General features: G+C 53.5%; 9 protein-coding genes across 9 annotated transcripts; 6 read left to right on the top strand and 3 right to left on the bottom strand.

Moving 5' to 3' along the window:
• Positions 1 to 734: 734 nt before the first annotated feature.
• On the top strand, positions 735 to 1,735 carry LY79DRAFT_512623 (Arv1-like family protein; the record flags this gene model as incomplete). Its single annotated transcript, XM_060554390.1, has 3 exons — positions 735 to 992; positions 1,042 to 1,201; positions 1,272 to 1,735. 3 exons carry the CDS (start codon positions 735 to 737, stop codon positions 1,733 to 1,735), a joined length of 882 nt encoding a protein of 293 aa, XP_060415633.1.
• Positions 1,736 to 1,768: 33 nt separating this feature from the next.
• Positions 1,769 to 2,588, bottom strand: LY79DRAFT_549794 (ATP synthase subunit H). The gene is made up of 3 exons (XM_060557500.1): positions 2,431 to 2,588; positions 2,288 to 2,371; positions 1,769 to 2,202 (listed from the first exon to the last, which is right to left on the bottom strand). The coding sequence occupies exons 1-3, from the start codon at positions 2,439 to 2,441 to the stop codon at positions 2,070 to 2,072; spliced, it is 228 nt and encodes a 75-aa protein (XP_060415632.1). The 5' UTR covers positions 2,442 to 2,588; the 3' UTR covers positions 1,769 to 2,069.
• A 355-nt stretch (positions 2,589 to 2,943) lies between these two features.
• On the bottom strand, positions 2,944 to 3,938 carry LY79DRAFT_512656 (NAD binding domain of 6-phosphogluconate dehydrogenase-domain-containing protein; the record flags this gene model as incomplete). The annotated part of the gene is made up of 2 exons (XM_060554398.1): positions 2,944 to 3,822; positions 3,894 to 3,938. The coding sequence occupies 2 exons, from the start codon at positions 3,936 to 3,938 to the stop codon at positions 2,944 to 2,946; spliced, it is 924 nt and encodes a 307-aa protein (XP_060415631.1).
• A 1,330-nt stretch (positions 3,939 to 5,268) lies between these two features.
• On the top strand, positions 5,269 to 7,391 carry LY79DRAFT_512523 (putative N-acetylglutamate synthase; the record flags this gene model as incomplete). Its single annotated transcript, XM_060554379.1, has 3 exons — positions 5,269 to 5,313; positions 5,387 to 5,548; positions 5,604 to 7,391. 3 exons carry the CDS (start codon positions 5,269 to 5,271, stop codon positions 7,389 to 7,391), a joined length of 1,995 nt encoding a protein of 664 aa, XP_060415630.1.
• A 434-nt stretch (positions 7,392 to 7,825) lies between these two features.
• Positions 7,826 to 9,401, top strand: LY79DRAFT_157236 (bin/amphiphysin/Rvs domain for vesicular trafficking). The gene is made up of 6 exons (XM_060551112.1): positions 7,826 to 8,062; positions 8,139 to 8,220; positions 8,292 to 8,374; positions 8,436 to 9,036; positions 9,093 to 9,224; positions 9,288 to 9,401. Exons 1-6 carry the CDS (start codon positions 8,031 to 8,033, stop codon positions 9,321 to 9,323), a joined length of 966 nt encoding a protein of 321 aa, XP_060415629.1. The 5' UTR covers positions 7,826 to 8,030; the 3' UTR covers positions 9,324 to 9,401.
• Positions 9,402 to 10,095: 694 nt separating this feature from the next.
• On the top strand, positions 10,096 to 11,217 carry LY79DRAFT_549784 (ETC complex I subunit conserved region-domain-containing protein). Its single transcript, XM_060557499.1, has 3 exons — positions 10,096 to 10,734; positions 10,817 to 10,921; positions 10,990 to 11,217. Exons 1-3 carry the CDS (start codon positions 10,178 to 10,180, stop codon positions 11,054 to 11,056), a joined length of 729 nt encoding a protein of 242 aa, XP_060415628.1. The 5' UTR covers positions 10,096 to 10,177; the 3' UTR covers positions 11,057 to 11,217.
• Positions 11,218 to 11,854: 637 nt separating this feature from the next.
• Positions 11,855 to 13,153, top strand: LY79DRAFT_668715 (uncharacterized protein; the record flags this gene model as incomplete). Its single annotated transcript, XM_060563564.1, has 1 exon — positions 11,855 to 13,153. The coding sequence occupies one exon, from the start codon at positions 11,855 to 11,857 to the stop codon at positions 13,151 to 13,153; it is 1,299 nt and encodes a 432-aa protein (XP_060415627.1).
• A 129-nt stretch (positions 13,154 to 13,282) lies between these two features.
• Positions 13,283 to 15,443, bottom strand: LY79DRAFT_512653 (WD domain-containing protein; the record flags this gene model as incomplete). The annotated part of the gene is made up of 9 exons (XM_060554397.1): positions 13,283 to 14,036; positions 14,099 to 14,199; positions 14,255 to 14,314; positions 14,375 to 14,536; positions 14,589 to 14,609; positions 14,674 to 14,799; positions 15,016 to 15,092; positions 15,152 to 15,191; positions 15,378 to 15,443. 9 exons carry the CDS (start codon positions 15,441 to 15,443, stop codon positions 13,283 to 13,285), a joined length of 1,407 nt encoding a protein of 468 aa, XP_060415626.1.
• Positions 15,444 to 20,644: 5,201 nt separating this feature from the next.
• On the top strand, positions 20,645 to 22,700 carry LY79DRAFT_512548 (uncharacterized protein; the record flags this gene model as incomplete). The annotated part of the gene is made up of 2 exons (XM_060554381.1): positions 20,645 to 20,969; positions 21,028 to 22,700. The coding sequence occupies 2 exons, from the start codon at positions 20,645 to 20,647 to the stop codon at positions 22,698 to 22,700; spliced, it is 1,998 nt and encodes a 665-aa protein (XP_060415625.1).
• Positions 22,701 to 23,211: the final 511 nt, after the last annotated feature.

Raw genomic sequence — 23,211 nt, 5'->3', positions numbered from 1 at the left:
CTTAGTATCTCTTCTTTACCTAGCATACGTCGGGGGTAACCAGAGAGCAAACAGTAGCGAAAGCGGTAGTGGGAGCGGGAGAGTGGACGTGGATAGAGCGGGACTGGACTGAACTGGGCTAAGCTGTCCTCCACTGATGCGGCGGACTGGAAGGGCGAAAGGTCGGAGGATGGGGAGGGAGGGACCCTTGGATGAGACGACGTAACCAGCACTGCGAGCAGCCCTGCATGCTTGCCAATCTCCCTCCCCCTCTTCCCCTGTCCCACTGAATAATAATTAGCGGTCCTAGTAGTAGTGGAGACAGAACAGGTGGCTTTCCTGCAGTCCCCCAATTCGCTTGAGGCCTGGGCTGTTTTAGAACCCGAGTTTGCGGTCCTCTCCTGTCGCTCCAGTGTCTTCCAAGCACACTGGAGAACCATCCCCGCCCAGGCCAGCAAGGTGGGGAGAAGGAAGGGGGTTTGGTTTCCAACAGCACCATATGCCACTGTCGGGCATGTATGTACGATCTGCAGCCAACTTGCCCGTGTGAGGGAGGTATATACTTCTCTCCGCCCAGATTGCAGCGGCCCCACTTGGAGTTCCTTGCGGACATCACGACAATGCCACGCGCCGTAATCGCCTTGGTCTTCAGGAGCACATAATCGAATTACATCCAGTGCCAACCCGCGACACCACATTCTCGTATGTGGAGCCACTCAGCGTTGCTCTAACCCTTCGGCCTTGTCCAGCACGCGATGCCCATTTGTATCGAGTGTCGACACCCGGTCAAGACGCTATGGACCAAGTACTCGAATGCCGACGACAAGTCTAGCGGACACAACATCCGCTTGACTGTTTGCAGAAACTGCGGTCATTTTTGCGACAAATATGTCGAGCACGATTTCGTCGTGCTATTTATTGACCTAGTTCTCATCAAACCCCAGGTCTACCGTCACCTGCTTCACAATACCTTAATGAAGGACGATGACCGATTTGATGTAAGTCACGAATGGGTTGCTGGTTACTTGATGTCAAACAGCTGCTGACACGGTCTCCGTACAGTCTTCCATCGTGCGACTCGGCGTCTTACTGCTGTTGTTCGACGTGTACTTAACATGGGCGCGCATCGAGAAACAGACGGTTCCTGCATCCGCTCAAGACGAAGGCGCCAGTTTGGGCAGCCTAACTCAACAGTCCATTGTGTCGCAATACCTCTTCTTCTGTACGTTACTACCCTTATACCTGAGGAAACTGAATGGTCGTCACTGGAATGTATGCTAACATCCCGCCAGTAATTCTCTGTGCTCTGTCGACCTTTGCCTTTCATATGAGCATCCGGTTCATGACCTCTTCTGCCTTCTCCCCACTGGGCATGCTCAATGTCCTGCCTCGATACTCGCGCCCCAACTCTGTCTCAACCGCGCTACTCGTCTCATCCTCTACCAAGCTCTTCCCGATCCTCATGGTTATATGGCAGTACGATGTTCCAGCTGCGGCGCGATCGCTTGGCTGGGCCGTGGTTGCGAACAACGTCGAGGCACTCCGTATTCTACTGGATTGTGGCTACGGCGTCGCCACATTACTGGCCACAACAGGAGCTTTGGCGCGCTGGGCGGTAGGACGCAGCGTTCTGTGGGCTGCTGGACTAGATGGCGTCGACTCCATTGGCGAGACCAGCATTGCTGCGGACGGTAAGGCCCTATGGGCTCTGTTGATGTATGCCAGGGAATGGGCGAGTGACCTAGCTGCCGGGTAGGAGACAACATGTGACAGGGGAAATCAAGCGGAAGTTTGCATAAGTGTAGAATTCAGCATTGCGTAAATTGATGTTGCCTACATACTTGCTTCAACCACTCGAGGACGCATCCTATCGAGCATCGGCCCAAGTCCCGAGTCTTGCCAGCGCCATCAACCATCATCTGGCCTCCAGAATGCATGATGTCATTCCTTGACGTCCTACAACAAATCTTTATGACGAATCCCCGCAAGTCCTTAACGCCGTCCATATGAGGTTGTAGTTGTGTAAAGTTGGTAATAGTACATCGATATCCCATCGCGTCCCTGCGATCGCCATCGTTTTGAAGGATTCATCAATGGTGCACGGCGCTTTCTCGGAGGTTGCTGCGTTTGGGCTCGATCAAGGGGTGGAGTTGGGCGAGGAACGTGATAGCCCACATGAGATAGCAGCATGCTAGGGCCAAGAGGAGAGACGATCTCCAGATGCTGTTGCTGGCGTTAGCAGTGCTGGACAGGGATAGGAAGCTCAAATGGGCTTCCCCGTGTTTTTCTCGGCCACGTCGAAACGTACATTTGAGTCTCGCCCTTGGGCGACAAGAACCATGCGCCAGCGCCCATCGCCACGACGACGACGAGGCCGATGAAGATGCTGTACCTATTGCCTCGCGTCAGTATTTTCCCTCGTTGGCCAGGTGAGCACAGGGCCGACGATACCCTTGTGCCATTTCGATGTGTTGCTCCAAAAAGGTGATTTTCCGTTAAGATGTACAAGTATGCCGAGCTTCGCGATGGTGTTGTCGTGCCGTTTTGTCGTCAACTCCTGTCGTTTGGGAAGGCTGAGTGAGAGCTATGAGGTTGGATGCCGACAGTGGATGCGGCCGCCAATATGGACAGTGCCAGAAACGGTGTGGCTGAAGCGGAGATCGACCACTCATGCTTGCTTAGTCATTTGCAACCTCTATAGGGTCCGGCTAGGCAACAATTTGCCCTGCCTGTTCTCTTAAGTCACCCATTTTATTGATTGAGCGGTCCTTTTGCTACCCTATTTTGGTATGATATGAACAACGACGATGGAGAGACAAACTAAACCATCGGGTATAAGGAGAGATCAGACCAGAGACCAATTAATGCCAACAGAGAGACAAGGTATACTTTTTGCTTTGCTCTGGTTACGTCTAGATGGTTGACGACTCCAAACACTTGAAGGCTCTTGTCCAACCTACTTCCTCAAGAGTTATTTTCAAACTTGAGGCCAGCTTCCTTTCTCACAGCACCATAAATACCCGCTATGTCACCAGATGGCCCTGCATGGTCCTTGACAATCTGGAGGTGTTTGTCGGCAGTTTCGATATTGGGCAAGCGCGTGCCAGCGGCCTTGGCGATGGCGATGGCATGACCAGCATCTTTTCTCGCCAGATCCACCGCGAATAGCGGCTCTTGTCTCTTATAATAATCACCCTCCAACATCCGCACCGAGTACGCAGGGTATGGGCTTCCACCGAAGAGAGCGTCAACGAATTGCTTGACGTAGTCTGTTCCAAGCCCGCTCTTCTCGGCCGCTACATAAGTCTCTGCCAACTGCTCGACCATGCCCAGTATGACAGTGTTTCCCAGCACCTTCAGGGTCGCGGCCTTGTGGTACGGCTCGTCAGCCATGTTGATCTCGCGAGTTGCCATGACACGGACATAGGGCCGGATCTTCTCGATCGAGGCCTTGGGGCCCGCCAGAACGAGGGTTGCATTACCAGCAGCCACCATGGCGGGCGCACCAAAAACAGGGGCGCAAACAAAGTCAGCGCCCTTGTCCAGAACGGACTTCGCGGCGGCCTCGGAGGCACTGGGGGCGATGGTTGAGCATTCCACAAAGACCTTACCTTTGAGGTCTTGCTGCACTGCGACCGCGAAGATCCCGTCCACTGCCTGGTCGTTGGCCACGCACGTGAAGATGATGTCAGCTTTGGTGATGGCGTCACCAAGCGACTCGGTGACCTCTGTCTTGCCAGCGGGCAAGCTCTGACTCAGTTCTATCGCTCGTTTGGCGGTGCGGTTGTAGATGAGGAGCGGTTCATCCAGGTTGAATTTCTCCACGAGGTTCTTGCACATACCCTGGGCGAGATAAGCTAAGGTGCCTCGAGTGGTGTGGAAATTGAGCCAAATTAGGAGTGGGGGAGTGTCACCCTTCCAATGTTACCGAGGCCGATCCAGAGAAGCCTTGGAGCCATTGTGTTGAAATGCAGAATGAGCGGCAATCGAAAATAGAGAAACCACGCCAAGTATGAGTGCGGGAGCAGCTGAAGATCACTCAGGGCTCAAGGATTGAAGCAGGGTTGGAAGTTGGGAAGACACGAGAACTAGGCAGATGTGGGAAATCTGAGTTGAGGCGTTCCTTTAGACGGCTCAGCGAAGTAAGTAAACCTGGTAAGCGGCAATGACACCCGAAATGCTCAGGTAAGTTTCACAAGGTGACGACACACGAGAGAGAGAGAAGCGGGGTTATCCGCATTGACGGCCTGCGTTCAACAGCCACAATTCCAACGGATACGATACGAAGGAGGAGGGACGGCGACCGTAATGACAATTAGGTGCTGCTAGGTACTTCTGCACGACTCTACGTTTTTAACAGAATGTCAAAACTTCTATACTGCGTAACAACACATCGCCAACCATATCGAAATGCTAGGTAATTACCCTAGACAAGGTAGCTGACGTGCGGGCCGCAGTAGCTCCCGTCGTTGTAGTTGGTCTCTGGAAGCCAAGGACGCAGGTGCAAGTCCAGTCGGTGTAAGTTGTTTAGAACACAGCACGCCAACAACCGCGAGTGACGGGTTTGCTTTAGGGATTGGCTTGCTATTCGTCACACAATTGAGCTATTTCCCCACTTGCCTGTGGAAAAACAACGCTGCATGGTAGCACTCATCAGGCATTCTCTGATCACTTTAAAGCCTTGATTCATCCCATACATGGCCGACAACTCGCCTCGGTGCTACGGTGGTACCATAAGGTCGCCGATGGCGGCTTCTTGATGGGGCTCTGCCCGTCTTATCGTCTTATCAGTACGCCCTTTGGTAGGTTGGGTTGACTCACAAAGTGGGAATTCCCTTGGGTTGGGGGGAACAGGGCGCGTTACAGTTCGTGCTCTTCTTGCCAGGTTCCCAGCCCGCGTCTTTCCCTTCGTCGCCCGTCTCCAACTTTCACCAAAGCTCGGTTTTTACGACTTGACCTACTCCGAGGCATCCCTGGATTCAAGCAGATTCCAAGGTAGACTGGTGGTCCTCTGCATGGTTGTCTGAAGAAATGGCTGGGCTTTGACCCTTCCCCCTTCTCAAAGCGCTGCTTCCAACGGGAACTTGGGCACCGTATTTCGACCTTTTTCAACGCTTACAATCGGGTTCTGTGCTCTCACCGCCAAACCCACGACGAGTTGAACGTGGTTCGGCTAGCTCTCCATCCTATCAGTGTCCATGATCTACTTACACCATATTGGAGTATATCGTCATTAAAAGACAGCCTACCATTTGGTATGCTCTGCATTTCCCCGCTACTGTTGGTAACATGCGGGCTGCTGTATTGAAACAAGCGAGCAACCTGGTTGCGAGGGTATGTGTTGCATTTTCTACTGTCACCATCTTCTCTGAACTTGCAGCACATGAGCTTACGCACCTCATACTAGGCCCCTTTTACTCTCGACTCATGTAGTCCGCCCAATTGCAGACCTTACCACCGCCCGGGATCAGGAGGCACACGCCAAGATGAAGCCTTAAAAAACGCACTCTCTGCAGTCCGTCACTCATCGAGCTCCGAAGCGCGGGAGAAAAAACGAGCGGAAGACAGGGTAATTGCTGTTGATCCTAACAAGTTGTGCTGTCGATATCTAACTCCAATCCAAGGACTTTATTGTATCTGTCTTAGAAGCGTCAGCTACCCGTCGTGATGCCAAGGGGTATCTTCAAAAATACGCCCCTCAGTTGGGTGAAGGCGACTCCAAGAAGCGCAAGACGAACGAGCTGCAAGGGCCAGCTGACCAGACTTACTCGTCCATTCGCGTTGTCAATCAGGCGCCAAAGTTCATACAGGGTAATGATTCCAAGTCTGAGATCACCGTTCCCTTTGATGAACACACCAACTTGGCCATTGTCAAAATTCGTCTTCCGCAAGACATTGACGACGAAGTGCTGAGCGCAATTGCCAAGACTTTGACCCAGCTTAGGAAGCTTGGCCTCGTGAGCCTCATTGTTCTAGATGGAGGACCAACCTCAAACCGAAAACTCGTCCGTGAACAGTCCTGGCGTATTCAGCAAGCCATTGACGTCTTTGGCGAGCCGGGCTGCATTCTGCTCGACCAGTGCGTCGCCGATGCTCAGTTAGCGACGGCTCAGACGGAGGGCTTTATGCCGTCCAGTATTTACGTCCGGCACCCTCATCTTTTGCTACGAGCTTTGCGGGACAACGCCATTGCGATAGTGCCTCCCGTCACAATGGCACACGACATGAGGAGCATTGACGTAGTTGATGCCGACGAAACCATAATCGCGCTTACAAAGTATTTCTGCGGGCTTCAGTTCAACACTTCTGAGCACCCAATTGAGTCAGCCGACTCCAGTCTTAGTCCAGGCCTTAGGGTTGCTTCGGTCGAGAAGGTCATCATTCTGGACCCAGCCGGGGGTACACCTCTATCTGATGCACACGACGACTCTTGCCATCGATACATCAATCTCGAACAAGAATTTGAGGGCATCATGTATGGGCTCACGCATCCTTCGGGGTCAGAGGCTCGGCGAGGCAAAGTACCAGAAGAAACACGACAGGTTCACGCCCGCAATCTTGACTTGTCGAGGAAGGTCCTTGCTATGCTACCCTCGACGTCCTCCGCCATCATCAGCACCCCTTCTGCTGCTGCGAACAAACCCATTGAGGAATTCACCAGGGTTACAACGCGCAACAGACAGAATCCCCTGATCCATAACCTTCTGACGGACAAACCCGTCTTCTCGTCGTCACTGCCCCTTGAGCGGGTGCGGTCGGGGAAAAAGGCTGATGCAGCAACCGGCGGGACACACGTGGCAACCTTGCTCAAACGCGGCATGCCTCTTACGGTATACCCTGATCCTACAATTAGTGCCTGGTTGCCGCCCCGTCCGGGAGGCCCACGCCTCAGGCTCACAGACACCTGCATAGACCTGCCACGACTGGCTCATCTAATCAATGATTCTTTCAACCGTGAGCTGGACGTTCAGCATTATTTGGAGCGCGTCAACGAGAATCTAGCTGGTGTCATAATTGCCGGTGAGTACGAAGGCGGGGCGATACTGACGTGGGAGAGGCCATTTGGGTTAGACGAGGAGACAGCGTACAAGACTGGACGCCTCGTTCCGTATCTGGACAAATTTGCGGTTCTTAAAAGCCGACAGGGCAGTGGCGGTGTTGCTGATGTGGTTTTTAACGCCATGGTGAGGGGCTGTTTTCCGGAGGGTGTCTGTTGGCGTAGTAGACAAGACAACCCTGTCAACAAGTGGTATTTTGAACGGTCACTGGGTACGTGGAAGCTGAAGGACACCAACTGGACCATGTTCTGGACAACTCCTCATCTGCCGCTGAGCGATCCGAAGTTGCTGGACTATGAGGATGTTTGCCGCAACATTGAGCCATCGTGGGCGGACTTCAAGCCACCGGATTAGAACGGATGTAGGCGAGGACTATAGCGCTCTGTGATTCGAGCACAAGACTATAAATGAAACGACTAGAAGGAGCATGATTTCCGCATTCACGAAGCAAAATCTCGGCTGATAACGAAAAGTGCAGATCAAGTGACTAGGCAGTTATACAACTGACACGACGTGGGGATGGCTCGATTCTGTTTTTTGTTCTTGCACTTGGATGGGGGAAGAGAAAGAGTGCAGAGGACGATCAACGTTGCGAGTTTGTCTCTCCCAATTATGCATGCATAACTTTCGAAACGCTGGTGTAGTATCCGTACAAGTGATGAAAGGAATGAAGGGAGAGTACTCCGTACCTTACTAGCTGTCTCCATATATCACGTGCTTTATAGGCTGTTCCAGTATTCCCTGCACTGGTTGGCTGATGTGACTGACCCCCCAGACAGCTTGTGACAGCATGCTGCTCTGCAGCCAATTTAAGATACTGGATACTTGTCTACCTTGCTTGAGCTGATAGCAGGCACGACACGAGGCAGCATTTCCGTGTCTACAAACCACCACCATCCTTCCAACAGACGCATCTTTTCTGTTGCAAGTCGAGTCGCATCTCTCTAGTCCGTTTTCATACAATTCCAACCTTCATCCAGGACTGTCGCAAAGATGGACTTCAAGAATTTCGGCAAGAACATTACGTACGTCTTGTCCATGTATTCTTTGGAAAGGCTATCTTGAGGTGCTTTCAGGCTGACGAACTACCCTCAACCGCAGCTCCTTCGGGGCTTCCATTACCCCCTTCGCCTCTCGTACATTTCAGTACACCAAGGAGCAGCTCGGCCAGGCTGAGGACAAGGTACGGGACCGCCGGCGCCGATCGGACATCGGTTGCTTGACGAGAGGAGCTAACAATTGCGACCTTAACAGACCCAGCTCCCGCCCGACTACATCGACCTCGAGAAGCGCGTCGATGCTCTTAAGCAGGTTCACCAGAAGATGTTGGCTGTAACGTGAGGATCTCCAACGACTTCCACCAAACCAACAATCAATCACTAATACCAACACGTGAAGCTCTCAATACTCGAACGAGGCCTATGATTATCCCCCCAATCTCAAGGAGACCTTCCAGGACCTTGGCCGCACCGTTAGCGAGAAGGTTTCCCTGCTCTCTTCTGCCGCCTCTCCTGCGGAGGCTCAGGCCGCGCTGACGGCCCCTCCCACCGCGAAGCCCCAGCCCAAGACCTTCAACCATGCCATTGCCAGAGCTAGTCTCTCCAGCAGCCAGGTCTTGCACCAGCAGCACACCGGTGCGGGGGAGGACCCTTTAGCTACAGCGCTTGAGAAGTACGCCTTGGCCATGGAGCGCGTCGGCGAGGCCCGCATGGCCCAGGATGCCCAGATCCAGAGCCGCTTCCTTGCTGGTTGGAACACCACCTTAAACACCAACCTCAAGTTCGCTACTCGTGCCCGCCAAAATGTCGAGAAGTCGAGATTGACCCTTGATGCCGCCAAGGCCCGCGCTCACGGTACCACCTGGAAGATCGGCCCCGGCTCTCCCCGTCCGGATGAACACCAGCCTCAAGAGCTGAGCCCTGAGGCACAGGAAGAAATTGAGAAAGCCGAGGACGAGTTCGTTACGCAGACCGAAGAGGCTGTCGGTGTCATGAAGAATGTATGTGGCCACAATCCCCTTATCCGCATCGTAATCGTCGCTAATGCACACGACAGGTCCTTGACACCCCTGAGCCCCTTCGCAACCTTGCCGACCTCATTGCTGCTCAGATTGAGTACCACAAGCGGGCTTACGAGATCCTGAGCGAGCTTGCTCCCGTTGTGGATGGTCTGCAGGTTGAGCAAGAGGTTAGTCGCGCATCGAACTACGCCGTCTAACAAGCCCCGTCCGTGCTGACGCCTTCGCTGCAGGCCAGCTACCGCAAGAGCCGTGAAAATGCCTCTTAAGCAACTGGAACGAGCGATACGTTCTTTAAAATCACCACCGCTGTGCTGGCAGCTTCCTCATGCCTAGGCCCAGACCATGCCATGAAGTGTCGAACTGCGGCGACTGAAGTGCTCCAAAGGCTGGAAAAAAAGTCGGTTTCTTGAGTTCCCGCCAATCTAGTGGAACCGCCTCTGCCATACACCATTTCTCGCAATGGAATAACCCTTCATTCTGTATGGCATTTTGTCGCTGCTAGGACTCGCATCCCCATCCAACGACTGGGGGTTAGAGACAAAGACGCACTGATACGTCCATTCATGTTTTTTTCTACGACCGATGAATATATAGCTCTTTTCGTGTTCTTGCAAAGCCCGATTTTTTTTAGTAGAAAAAATTGCTACGTTCAGTGATGTCAAACATTCAATAGCACTACGTCCATGTTCGCATATATCGCTTGATATGAACCAATCGGAGGAGTTGAAGCGGATCTGGCTTGCTGAGGAAGCGTTCACATCTTTGTTTGGAATCGTTGCAAGATGGGGGTTTTTCTTCCTCTTCTTTTCCAACCATATCCTAGGATCGACTGCCATCCGTCCAAATAGTTTTAGACATCAAGATTTCGGTGGCTGGCGTTTGACAGCGGGAACCTACCTCGATACCTAGGCAGGTAATATCGCAAGTCCACCTGTTCAGCGACTCCTGCGTCATGGCAGAATATCACGTGATCTGAGCGTGCTGACTTATGTAAGGAAATCTACTGGTCAATGAAAGCAAAGCGACCATTGCCATTCCGCGTGCAGTTCCCGACCTCACGCTCCACAGCTCTACTCCCCAAACGTCGTCACCCGAATTCGAGCCAATTGATACCGCAATCATGCGAAGGACATTTCGCCTGCTCGCGGGCGTCAAGCCTGCTAGGTATCTCGAACCCGGCACACCGACGGGCCTAACGGGCCTTTGGACGCACAACAGTCCCCGGTCGACCTTGCTGTACCTGTACAGCACCACCCTCGAGAAGCTCAAGACATTCCCCGAGTCCTCTCTGTACCGTCAGTCTGTCGAAGCCATCACAAAGCACCGCCTCAATCTCGTCGAAGCGACGGAACCCCCAGGTTTCGCTGAGTGGGAGAAGAAGGCCGCGCAGATCTTCAAGGAGAAGCCCGAACAGTTCCACCTCGTTAGCGGCCGTGTTGACGGCAGCGGCTCCCGGACGGTGAAGCTCGGCAACCGAACATTCATTATTGGCACTCACCACGACGCTAAGGACATTCGCGTTGAGGAATGGGACGGCGAGAAGGACGAGGGCGGTACCCTCGAGGGTCTCCGTACCGAGACTGAGCGGAAGGATCACCAGCTTCTTGCCAGCCATAAGGATCTGAACGACATCGCCAAGGTTGAGTTGGAGCCCGAGCCGCAGTTGACGGCCGACCAGTATGTTTACCGATGCACTGGTAGAGAGGGATCGGGCTCAATGGCATTGCATATATACTGACTGGTTTTGCGCGTCCTGTAGGATCTCCGAGCTGGAGAACAAGATTGGAGCTGGCCTCATTGAGGAGGTCATTCAAGTCGCCGAGGGCGAACTTAAGCTTGTCGACGTGATGAAGCAGGCCAAGGTGTACGTTCCCCCCTCCGCCCCCCTCTTCCAGCCTTTGGGCTCCGCGCGTGCTGACAGTTGCTCATCAGGTGGGAGGACCTGGAGGAGAAGCCCGTCGAGGGCCAGTGGACCTACTTTGAGCGCAACTCCGCATAGGCCGGACCGCCTGCAGCAGAAAATCGTCTACGCGTAATAGACAATGTATATTAGGCGACTGTGATGACCAAGATACATCAAGCCGTTACTTCTTCGCATTAGTCACTGAATGTGTGCACATGTAACCCTTTGCAGCTTATAGGGATTTATGCTTATCAAGAGCGCTGAAGCAAAGTGCTCTCAAGATCTTTCTGGTTACTGCTGTCTTCGTAACACAGGAAAGCATAGACTTGGCGGTCCATGTTTCTATCGCAATAGTAAGATTTGGGCTGCGCAATACCGATTGAGGACGTCCAGTCCACAAGAGAAGCATTGCGGCTTGGCAAAGCGGCCGATTGCATTGCCTGGTAATCCGAAAGTGCATACTCTTGGTACTGAGTGAATACTGGTAGCATCCAGGGGACCAAGTCCGGATATGCTGATGATAACGTTACCTTTGTTAAGAAAAATGCTATAGTGACACATAGATTGGGTTCAGGCTGTTGAACCAAGACTCAGAATTATCGGTTCCTGCAGAGTTGGTTGATAGTAGCACGTCCCAAAGTAACCGTGCAACTTGGGCAACCTATACTGATGCAGGAGGGAGTCCCCACTTCGCCTTTCATCGAATTCTCGCCTCCGACATCCCATAACTTACACCAACAAACCAACCTCACTCCAAGTCGCTGTCCGAACACAAAACGACGATATCCGACATCCCACTATCTAATTTAAAAGGCATGCTCACAATCAGCAGCCTCTTCCCTCCGTTCGCATTGTCATATCGTCATTTCCGGTCGTCAATTGTGGAAGGCGGCAATGAGCCAACCAGCTTCCAGCCGCAAGAGGTCGGCATCGGCCATGTCCATGAGTGACAGCCAAGACGCCCGCTACGGCTCTCAACTTCCTAATGACTCCATAAATCCTCTCAGTCATACACCCTCCGTTTTGCTCCAGCTTCGCCTCGCTGGACTCACGGAGATGGACCAGCCTCCTTCGCGGACGCAGCCCAGGTTCCCGCACCGCGCGTGGCAGGACCCGGATGCGCCGAGTGGAAGGGGATCCGTCGCCGCTGCCAAGTCCCTGGTAAGCAGCGAATTAGAAGAAAGCAACGGTCAGGAGATGGAAGAAAGCTCTGGCGATTATGAGGGGGGGCGGAGGAGGAGGAAAAGAGACGGGGAGATGAAGGCCAAGTACGCCTCCGAGAAATCGCTGTTCCGGCCCTTGGTTCGCGCCATCTACGGGTTCCTGGACAAGGGTGACACGTCCAGTGCCAAACGCGCCTTTGGGATCCTCGTGAGGTCCCACGTCCATGGGAAGCCGGTCGACATCAGGCGAAATAACTACTGGGCCCTTGGTGCCGAGATCCTTATGCGCGAGGGCGGCGGTCCCTTCGCCAGCGCCGCAAACGACAGACCAGGAAGGGAGGAGACGTACCCCGCGTCGAACGTTCCCCGGGTGCGCGAGTACTTCCAAGACCTCATTCAACGCTACCCGTACAACTTCAAGTATCGTGCCGCCGTCTCGGCCGTCGACTTTTGGCCCGCGCTGCTGAGCTACGAGGTGTTCCAGATCCATACGCAGCACGAATCGTATCTGCGGCAGCTGGAGCGCGAGGCCGAGGACTGGGAGGACGACTCTTTGCAAGAGGCGTTGTTGCTCGGCGGTGGCGACATGATGATAGACGACGCTGACTTCGGGACGCCCGCCTGGCAGCCCGATGCGCGGAACCGACGGCTGCGCCAGGCGAGGGATCAGATTCGCCTACGCTCGCTGGATGCGCTGCGCGAGATCGCGGGCCGCATGGACGACTTGCTCGAGGACCGGCCGTTTTCGCACAGTCATGAGCTTCTGCGGTTACGGGGAATGGTGTCATTATACATCGGCGACCTGCTCATCCCGGCATACAAGGACACGGATGGCCAGATAACCGAGGCAAGGATACGGCGTGATGCAGAGAGGAATAACGCACGAAGCAGCTTCCAGAAGATGGTGGAACACGGCGGACGACCTGATGTGTTTATTCAAAATATGCTCGCCTCCGCCGAGCACGACGAAGGCCCCATTCTGCTGGTTTTCTCGTCACTTCCTATTCGAGAGTACCGCACGGCTATCTAGAAGTGGTCGTCGGTGTTTTTCTGAATAGGTGAGGCACAAAGAGCTGATAAAGAAAGGAGCATGTGCCACCCCCTTTTTTTTTCACGGCCGTCCGCAGGCACAATTCGATTCTTCTGTTCTTCTCTCCTTTTAAGCCTCCCTCTTAGATGGTGCCCACCTTTGCAGCACCAGAGCGAAGTTAGAGCTGCCCACGACGACGCACCACTGACCTCCCGGACTCCACGCTACCTGTCTACCCACAAACGTCGATGCGCCGCAGTTCTCTATCTTATGGGGCTTGAGAGGTGCTTGGGGGTTGCTCACACTGTATTTGCCATTCCACATGTCCAGTGTTTCCTGATTGAATTGAGCTTTTAGCTCAGGCACCTGCTCGAGTTCTGTGCGATGAACCTTTTCCGCCGCCTTTCTCTCCCGGACGGTTAGCCCCGATTTGGCACTACCGGTGCTCCTGTGAGTGATGGCATTGAGCCAATTGGGTTTCGACGGGGGCTCCTTGCCGTCTCTTCCCGGTCTCCTAAGGGCATTGACATATTCGTGGAAGCCGGTGATCTGCTCAAAATCCCAGAAGTAGATTTTACCGGTGGCGTTACAGAAGGCCAAAATGGGATGTTGGTCAGGGACAAAGTGCAGTTTAAACCGCATGAAGAACTGCGGGCCACAGCCGGGGGTCTGGAACTCGATCAGGCGGGTGTAAGGGGCCGGGCACTCCGCCGAGACTCCCGGGTTAAAGGCAGATCGGGTGAGGTTGGCTGGATTGATAGTGGTCGGTGCCATGGACTGCGGCGGGGGCGGATCCTGAGATGAGAAACCCTCAATTTTCCACAGGACGATGACATCATCGTGACAGGCTCGGGATAGGATGTAATCGCCGAAGAAAGAAACGCTGGAGGACGTAAGCTAGCTGTTGCAATTGTAACTATGTCTCTCGTGTTGTAGAGCACCTACCAATCTACGAGACTGCTGTGCACCTCGGATGTAGAGAAATGAGGGTAATGAACCTCGACCGGACGGTTTGTAGGCTCAGTCGGAAGGTCTGGCACCGTCCACTGCCCGTTGCGTTAGTTGGCGGACGGCATCATATAGCTGAGACACAACTCCTACCAGGTTGATTATCTGATCGTGACCGGCCGAGAGGATATAACGACCAGTGTCATGCCAGGCCTTGTGCTCCTATTAGCAACAGACTCACGAGTGGATACCGAGGAGAATTTCTCGACAGACCAATGTCAGCAAGTTCCAATAATGACCCTCACCTCCGAGAATACACAGACAAGGCTGTTTCTCATGCTTGGGATCCAGACTCCATATCCGGACTGTAGTGTCGTCGGAACACGAGGCGATGATCAAGGGGTCGATAGGTGAGGTAACCACATCACAAACATCCTGCCGTTGCATCAGTACGACTCTTTTTTGAAAGAATCGAGACAAGACTCACTCCTCCATGACCAACTAGACACTGAGTGAGGTGTGAGCAAACATGTTATACGGGGGTCTGGTGCATGGCTTTTGCCCCCACTTACGTTAACAAGCTTGCCCTCAACGATGTCGTAGACTTTGATCTTGGCATCCTCGCCGCCATAGCATAGCAGTGGCCTTCCCGTCACTGCATCTCGAGTCCAAGTGCAGTAATAGTTTCTAGCCTCGGCCTGCAGGTCCAGTCAGTCACGGATGGTCGTGGGGGCAGTTCGGTTGTTGGGGATGGATGCACATCATCATCACGAATCACGCTGATTATCTCGCAAGGATTGGAGTCATCGGTGGTTGCCGTCAGGCGGCAAACAACAATCTAATAACAAAAAATAAGTCCATGCCCGGTCCAACAAGGGGCCTGGCGGCAAGCGGCGTGCAGGAAGACAACTTACATGCTTTTTGCTAACTGCAGCAAAAATGGAGCTCGCATCCAGTGGCTGATAAGGACAGAATTTGACATCGAAGAATTCTGTGCAAAAGCGGATTAGATCCGGTCTGGGGCACTGGCAGAATGGCATCAGAACTTACCAGGCACGGGGTCATCTTGAGCGAGGTATCTGGTATCATCCTATAGCCAACGTCAGCAGGAGGCAGGGGTAAGTACACCAAGACGAGGCATTGCGTGTAGTTGCTGGGGTTGTGCAGTGATGCAATTTTCACTGGCATTTATCCGGAAGGAACTAGGTTCATGGACAAGTCGGATAGTCACAACAAGAGGGGCCTTGGCATGATTGGTGTGAGCTGGCACACATACCTCAAGATGGACCGAGACTCTTAACCTTGGAAAGTCGTAAGGAGTCGGTGTGGATATGGGGGCCATTGTCAGATCGCGACTATTGAGGTTGAGATCAGATGTCTGAGGACACAACGAGAGGGACCACGTTCGAGCGATGGGGCTGAGTGTTCCCTTTTGCTGGGACGCTATTCGCTGTTGTCAGTAAGTTGAGATTCGACAGCTAGAGAGTCCAGGGCGGGAGGGTTCCAAGTAGTACGTGTGCGGCGGTGGTGGGCTGGGGCGTGTACGAAACAAGGAGGCACAAGACGCGTCTCAACGCGGTTACGGCAGATTCAGGCGGCAGACTGGTGGGCAAGGGCAGAATAGGTGTGTAAGTGAAAGAGTAGTTAATTAGGTAGGTTAGGTACCTTACGTGGGAAGGCGGCTAAAATTGGCATTGGCTAGAGCGCAAACGTTGCAGCCGGCATGTGGATGCGAAGCGGATAACAAGAAGAGGGCGGACTACTTCCCAAGGATGCAGTGAGTTGCAAACGTGGGGGGTTGAGCCAATACTGTAATTGAGTTGGAGTTGCTGTCTTGACCAACGACATGCAGGATTTTCAGCAGTTCCTTTCGGGGTTGGATGTGCCCGGGCCAAGTCCCGCCTCAGTGGAGGGGCCCGATGTAGGTGTACACGTGCGTAAGGTTAGATTGGTAGTAGAAATTAGCGTCCACGTCGCTTCTGAGATCCCATCCGCCCAGTGTTTGAATCAAGGGACTCAAAGCTAAATGCCAGCAACGGTGCGCCAACACTGATGATCCCACACAGACTGGTTGTGTCTCGGGAGCGAACGTCGACAATGCAGGAAACGGCAGGCAGACACACTACCGGTAGCACAGACAAAGTCGTCCGTCTGTGTGTCCTTCCCGTCGTTCCCCAACCCTTCCGTTGGGGTTTGGACCTGCACAGCTCGTCCGCTCGGCCAATCTTGACTATAGCCAGACCATGGGACGACACACACTACAGATAGGTACCTACCTGCCTACCTGGGTGCCTGTACGGAGTACCAAGGCAGGTACACGTGGAGTACGCTACTACTAATCGTGCGGCAAGCAAGTAGCCTGGATCTTTGAGGAAAGTGGGTGCCTCTGGCGTGATCTGTGTGCTTCTTGCAGGAGGAGGGTACGAACAGGCAGGTAGGTACCTAAAACCTCTCTCGCCATGGTCAGTACCATCAACCTCTTATTACCGCACGAATCTGTACATGTGTGCAGGACAGGGAGCATTGTCGGCGGCGACCTTTACAAAAATGGTTGCATGATCCCGTGACAAGCCGAGCGTGTAAATACGTCCGATCCCCCGGTATGTATCACTTGTCGCCGGCACATGTTACACAATGCCTCCTCTCATCACCGCCTTTGAACCTCACCGCCAGCCCGTTCCTACCTGCCTACCAACCATCAACACGGCGATCTTTCCAGACACGGCATCCCAATCCCAATGGCAATGGCATAGGGAGCGGGAATACGTCATCCATGGATGTGAGAAATGACTGCACCGCTCGACTCACAGACCCCTCACAAACAAATAGCCATCAGACCCAATCGGAGACTCTCGATGCCAGCAATCCATTTCAGCATGCCAGAATCGATCACCTTGGATGGCCTCCACGCTCTCTCTTAATGCTACATTATGACTCCGCCTATTAGTAGCATGGATCCAGCGATTGCGCATGCCCCATGCAAGCCACGCCTCATGGAGCTGCGCTCCGCCAACTGCTGCAAATAAACCTGCCCCATCGTGGGTTGTCGTCCGTGGCCCGAGCTCTAGTACAATAGGTAGGTACGCGCGGTTGCGGATGCAATAGTGATATCTCCATGTTCGTCATACAGTTATTCTGCTACCCAGCAATGCCGCTATCTCGGCGTCCTGCATAGATGTGGTCCACCTCCACCAGTGTCATCATGTCGAATAAGCAATAAAATGGCCGGGCCCCTTTAGCGATGCGATGCCTAAGAGCCAGTCCAGGTGTCTCCGATGTTCCAACTCAACAAAGGTCGCATTTGCCATACGAGTAGTAAGTCCCGCCTTTGGAAGCCTCTTTCCTGGGATGGAATCAAGAATCACCGGCGCTATGTGTGATGTGCTGCACAGTCATCCATTGGACAGTCACAACAAGGCTGGAACCCTGTGATACTTTGGCAAGGGACAGCTTGAAGTGATGAGGGGGGGAAACCGCGACTGCGACCGCTTACACAGGGATCCTGGCAGCCGATCCCAACTGGTGAGCCGGGTAACGATGTCTTCACAGCTGTCAGCTAAATCAGACGTCAAGCTATGCCTAGCAGAGTGTAGCGCATTGCCCCTACTTACAAAGAGCACTCAACTTCTCGACCCATATGAATGTCATTTTAGCCTTTTCACCTGCATTGCGATGTCTTGGGAGAGAGATCAAAAACCAGAAGTGGGAGGGCTTGGATGGAGGAATGGGCTTGCCTGCCCTGCAATGTCCGTCGGCGGTCAGTTCGAACTGGGACAAATGGCCACAGTCTTGCAGGCTCGTCCTAAATAGGATAAGAGCGGTCCATTACACCCCTCTGAGAGATCCTTAGACCCATGTCTGCTGTTCGGTATCGTGGACAAAATCACTGGAGGAAGTAGTTCGTTAACACCAGTCGGCATCGTTGGGCTTTCCAAAACGGAATGACTGATGCCAGAAAGTTTTCTCTACTCTAGTGTACATATAGCACCCCGATCTTGGTCCATGTACTTCCGCGAGACTAAGACGGTAACTGGCACGCACTGGCTGCTTAATGTCCGACGACAATATCAGACTGGATGCCGCAGATGAGCAGGAACCCATCGCCCGGGATTGTTCTTTCTTATCTTTCCCCCCCGTTAGAACCCAGTTTCACCGGCTGGTTACCTTGGAGAGCCGTCAAAACCTGTCCTCCGTACGGTTCATTGGCACATGGAAACGTTGGCAAACGGTTCTGTCTCAATGCTTACAATCTGACTGAATGCCTAGCCTTCGAGCCCTCAACCGACAAATGCTACTGCCGGACGCACACGCATCAAGGGATCGACTGTAGACTGACACTGTATACCGTTAGTGCCCGTCTCTTGTCTAGGGCGATCCGAGATTGAGGGCAACTCTGGTCAAGAGTACCCGATGATTTCATCGACAGCAAGATCAGATGGCCAGGTACACCGTTGTACAAGCCAGTGATCATTTAAACAGTAGTCTTATCTGGGGCGTGCACGATGCTTCGTACAGCTTGTTTTTGATTACTGTTCGTCCTCTCGGGCTTTCGGAGTCGAAGCGATACCAAGGACGAATGCCGGTGCACTCTTTTCTTGTCTTGTCTTGGCTAGCCCAGTCAGATTTTACCCCTCTTCACCTCCGTCTCTCAAGAAGCAGATTGGACCCTGATGTATCGTCTTGTATCGAACTGAGGCACGTACCCAAGGCGGTCCCGCCCAAGGTCGCACAGTTACACAGTCTTCTATCGAAATGGCGCTGATCTGCTGCGCGCGGCCTGGCCTAACAGTCCCAACACGGGGCCAAAAGCAAAAACCGCCACATGTTAAGAACAGGGAAAAGGCGTGGCTGCAGAGAGTTTTGCCCCGCCACCAACATTGAAAGGATTAAGGGCATATGTCGTCCTTCTTCACCAACGTCAGCGATACATGTATCTATATGCTTTTATATGCAGTATATAGATACACATGACTCTGCACCGAGTAGTGTACACCAGTGTGGGGCCCTGCACGCAACATGGCCTTTGCGGCATACACAGAGAGAGGTAAACTGGCAAACTGACGAAGGATTGAGCTGCTGCCTTCTGTGCAAGATTAGGAGAGAATTTGTCCTGATTGCCCATGTTTCCGATGTGTCTTAGGATCGGCTGCTCTGAACTTTTCTACTCTGCCCATGAGCATACCACTGTATCCGTAACTTAAGTAGATTACGCGCACGCTTCTGGAGACACACGCACAGACACACACACAGGCACCCATTCCGTGCATCCAGCTGCAGGGGTCGCAGTCCAAGGTCGAAAGTCGAGGGTGCCCCTGAAGCTTTTCCAGCTAGGTACCTAGTTTATGTCCCGTAGTTTCCACAGCGTAGTATCCGTACCTGAGCCCTTGCTGGCTGGGCCCTGTCGGTTCTCCTCACCAACCTTGCCCGTTTTTCGAAGCCGCTGACCGGGGGGTCCTTGGGGGTCGGAGCTTACACTGTAGAGCAGAGGGGACTGACTGGCTGCATGGTGGGCTGCGCGGTGCTGTCACAGACCACACCTAACTGGACCTCGTCGCCGCCTGTCGTCCTTCAACAACTGAACGAACTGTCATAAAAAGATGCTCGCCTCCTACGCCAGTCGCGCTGCACTTCATACCCTCCTCCCAAACACTTCTTCACTCTCCTCTTCCTCTCAGCCCCTGCTACACTATTAGGTGTATTGTCCACATTCTCCCCTCTACGATACCGGGCTCAACGGCCTTCTGCATTGCATTACTACCTGATAACCAGCCAACCCGCCCCGTTCACCGGACGAGTATCATTACCTTGCCTTTACTTCAACAACTACGTCAGGATTTGTAGCATTTGTACTAAAGTGCCGCAACGTGCTGTTTCCGCCAACGTTGACCCCAGTTTATCTAATACCACCGCTGTCGCCACCAACGGTCCTCCTACCTTGGAACGGACCGCGCCCTTTCCACTCCCGACAGCATATCTCAACTTCCTCCCTGCCCCCTCTGTCTCATTCTTACGGTCTGCCATAACCCGCTCTTGGCCGCCATAGGCAGCGAATCATCCCTGGTGCGCCCTTACTTGTACCGTTCATAGCTACGTGTACGATTCCGCCCGGCCCCTCACACATAGCCGCTGCCCTGAGGGTTATAGCTCCGCCCGAACCTCCCACTGTACCAGTCCACCTCATCAGCATACTGTTTCGTGAGAACGTCTGCCTTTAGCCGGCAAGATAACGCTTACCCGTGTCTATTGTCAACAACTGGCGCGCGTCAAAAGTGTCAATCCCCCGAAGCACGAAGGCTCAGTTCAGGACGGTTCTTCTCAAACGATCGTCGCCGCCGGGGAAGTAGCCATCTGTTCTACGTTACGCAAAACTGCGGTTTTTTTCTAAGGCTGTTTACTCAACTTGAACGACAGCTTTTGAGCCCTACGCGTCTGGTTGGCATCCAAACCCCTGGACAAAGCACGGCGGAACGAGTATAATTGCAGCTAGCCAGACGTATACACGAAGCCTTATTCCTGCTGCCGCGAGCACAACGGTTCTTTGCAATGGAACAGACGTTTATGACGATTCATTCCACGGACCCTAGCGCTGCTATTCTGTTCGTGTCCGACTCAGTATTCGACATACTGGGTTACACCCCTCAGGAGGTGCAAGGGAAGTCATGCTTCGATTTTTTCCACCCCGATGAGGTGCCTTTCGCTCGTTCTGTTCACAGTCGCGGCGTCCTGCTTGATAAGGCCGCCGTGCTTCACTATGTTCGTATTATGTCACGCGACGGCCAATGGGTGAGCTGCGAGTGTTGCTTCACAGTTGTCCATGACGTTCTGGTCGCTTGCACCAGCATCTATCGGCGCGGAGAAAAGAGCGAAAGTAAGCGAGCATTCTGACCCGTCGACCTGCAGGCCACTTCATACTGACCTATAACCAGGACGAGCTTCTGAAGCCCCTCAGATCCGTCGACTTTTTTCCAGCTCTCCCCGAGACCCTCGTTACCACATGTTGGAGCATCTGTCACCTAAGTTCAGGATGCCTCCTGTTGAGCGTGAACCTCGCGCAGCCCTTATCCTGAATCGGTTCACCCGCACGCTGACTGTCATGTTTGCAACCAACGCTGTATCTTCTATCCTCGGCGTCCGGCCAGACCAGATCAAGGACAAGAGCTTTTACGAGTGCATCCAAGAGAATTGTCTGCCGGATGCCATCAGATGCTTGGAGAGTGCGAAGGCCAACGACTCCATTGCGTACCTAAGGTTCTGGTATCGAGACCCGCGGCGGCCAGAGGATTTCGATGGTGACGATGATGAAGAGCATCAAAGCGGTAATTCGAGTGATTCGGATGGTGGCGGCGTTCAGCTCGACGATCAGCTCGACGATCACATGGACATCGACGACGATGGCCCTCAGATCAAGCAAGAACAGCAGATTCGGCCTGGTTTGCCATCAAACCACAGCTCCGCAGCACACACCGTAACCACAGACGCCTCGGGTTCAAGCAACGGAACGCAGCAGACTGCGGCCACCTCGGCTCCGTCTATCGATGGCGCAGCAGCCCAGCCATCCTCGCCGGCGGGGCGCCCAAGAAACCGTCGCCAAGAGCCGCCTGCAGCCTTTGAGCTTGAGGCTGTCGTGTCATGCACGTCGGACGGACTCGTTGTCGTGATCCGCAAGGCGCGCCCCCCAATTCCAGCGGCTCATCCACCGCTGGTCGTGCCGACTTATACAAACGGCCTATTCGCCGCGCCTTGGGGCCAATATCCGATCCGGCCTCAAGTCCCGCAGGAGACGCTGCATACGTTCAGGCCTCCCCTCATGCCTCAGTACATGCCTCTGCGTGACAATGTGATGGATGCTGGAGGCCCACATGTCGACCACCTCATGAACTCTATCAGGGATGTTGCTGTTTTCGCATGGGCGCTCGTGGGCATCAATGGCAGCCTTGCCACATATACGCGAGGTTTGCCGCGTGACCACGCTCAGCCTGACGGACTCCCTGTATGGGACCCGAGCGCTGGGAGTGCCTCGTATCTCGGCCCGGAGAACCAGGCGGTCCGGCGTTGGGCAAACTATGACAAGGAGAAAAGGTTCGGCTCAGCATCCTCGTACCAGCAAGCACACCCTCATGGCGCGATGTCCCGCCACGAACACGTCCCTCAAAGCGGTATGAACAGCTACATCTACTCGCAGCCGCCGCCGCCCACATGGCCTGGCCTACAACCTGCTTATACGTCCGCTTTCGACCCTTTCACAAACAACAGCCATCGACCAGACTACCGACATCAACAATGTTTGCAGTGTCAACAAGACCGTGCTCGCCATAACCACCCTAGTCATCACCAGTCACACCAACAGCACCATCATCAACATCAACAACATCATCATCAACAGCAAGCGCATGGCTATGGGCATCAGCTAGCGTTGCAGGACCCTTCACAGGACGAGATTCCGCTACCGTACAATGGACAAGGACATGTCAACAGACAACCTTACGATCATTCCAATGACCGCTCCACCGGACCCCCCAACGGGGATTTTAATGGTGGCCCAAACAATCCGACCGGCAACAATGAGCCGTCCAGTGGCTACCGCTATCCCTGGCAGTAGTCAAAGAACCCGTGGTGAAGAGAGCGGCTACGGTGTTTGAGATATTATTCAGCTTTTATTAACATTAGGAGTGGGCGAGGATGTCAGCTTTTGAGGGATAGCCTGCATGGCTCTTGGCAGACGGAACAACGTGGATATACTGACAAACTTGACATCGATGAAGCAGCAGATTATGAGAAACTTGACGTTGGGTCTTCCGCAATTTCCTAGAAAGAGCGGCAGGAGAAGATATCCGCGAGGCCTCTCACTCGCTAAGGGGACGAAGGCGTTTGGAGGCATTAGAGCTTCCAGGTAGACTTAACATCAACGTAATGAGCAAAAGCAGCACATCAAGTGCCAAGTGATCAGGACGCGTAATTCAAATCATTTACGTTTACAGAGAACAAAGTCCGTCGGTTGGACTGTGCTTCGCAGGAGACAGTACAAGTAACCAAGAGGGCGGTAATCCACAATGAAGAAGGCCAGGCGTCGAGGGGTGTCTACAACACCTAGGTGTACGATGTAGGTAGGT

This window comes from Colletotrichum navitas (genome assembly GCF_030913465.1).
Source record: "Colletotrichum navitas strain CBS 125086 chromosome Unknown LY79scaffold_20, whole genome shotgun sequence".
Taxonomy (NCBI): domain Eukaryota; kingdom Fungi; phylum Ascomycota; class Sordariomycetes; order Glomerellales; family Glomerellaceae; genus Colletotrichum; species Colletotrichum navitas.
The sequence above is the reverse complement of the archived record's forward strand: the minus strand, read 5'-3'. Positions and strand labels throughout refer to the sequence as shown.

What these genes read in the sequence shown, in the direction of transcription:
- LY79DRAFT_157236 (XM_060551112.1), top strand. Translation starts at nt 8,031, where the DNA reads ATGGACTTCAAGAATTTCGGCAAGAACATTAC. An exon ending in AATTTCGGCAAGAACATTAC is followed by an intron (nt 8,063 to 8,138) that starts GTACGTCTTGTC and finishes CCTCAACCGCAG; the next exon opens with CTCCTTCGGGGCTTCCATTA. An exon ending in GTCTGCAGGTTGAGCAAGAG is followed by an intron (nt 9,225 to 9,287) that starts GTTAGTCGCGCA and finishes CCTTCGCTGCAG; the next exon opens with GCCAGCTACCGCAAGAGCCG.
- LY79DRAFT_549784 (XM_060557499.1), top strand. Translation starts at nt 10,178, where the DNA reads ATGCGAAGGACATTTCGCCTGCTCGCGGGCGTCAAGCCTGCTAGGTAT. An exon ending in CCGCAGTTGACGGCCGACCA is followed by an intron (nt 10,735 to 10,816) that starts GTATGTTTACCG and finishes CGCGTCCTGTAG; the next exon opens with GATCTCCGAGCTGGAGAACA. An exon ending in GTGATGAAGCAGGCCAAGGT is followed by an intron (nt 10,922 to 10,989) that starts GTACGTTCCCCC and finishes GTTGCTCATCAG; the next exon opens with GTGGGAGGACCTGGAGGAGA.
- LY79DRAFT_549794 (XM_060557500.1), bottom strand. An exon ending in CCCAAGGGCGAGACTCAAAT is followed by an intron (nt 2,203 to 2,287) that starts GTACGTTTCGAC and finishes CGCCAGCAACAG; the next exon opens with CATCTGGAGATCGTCTCTCC.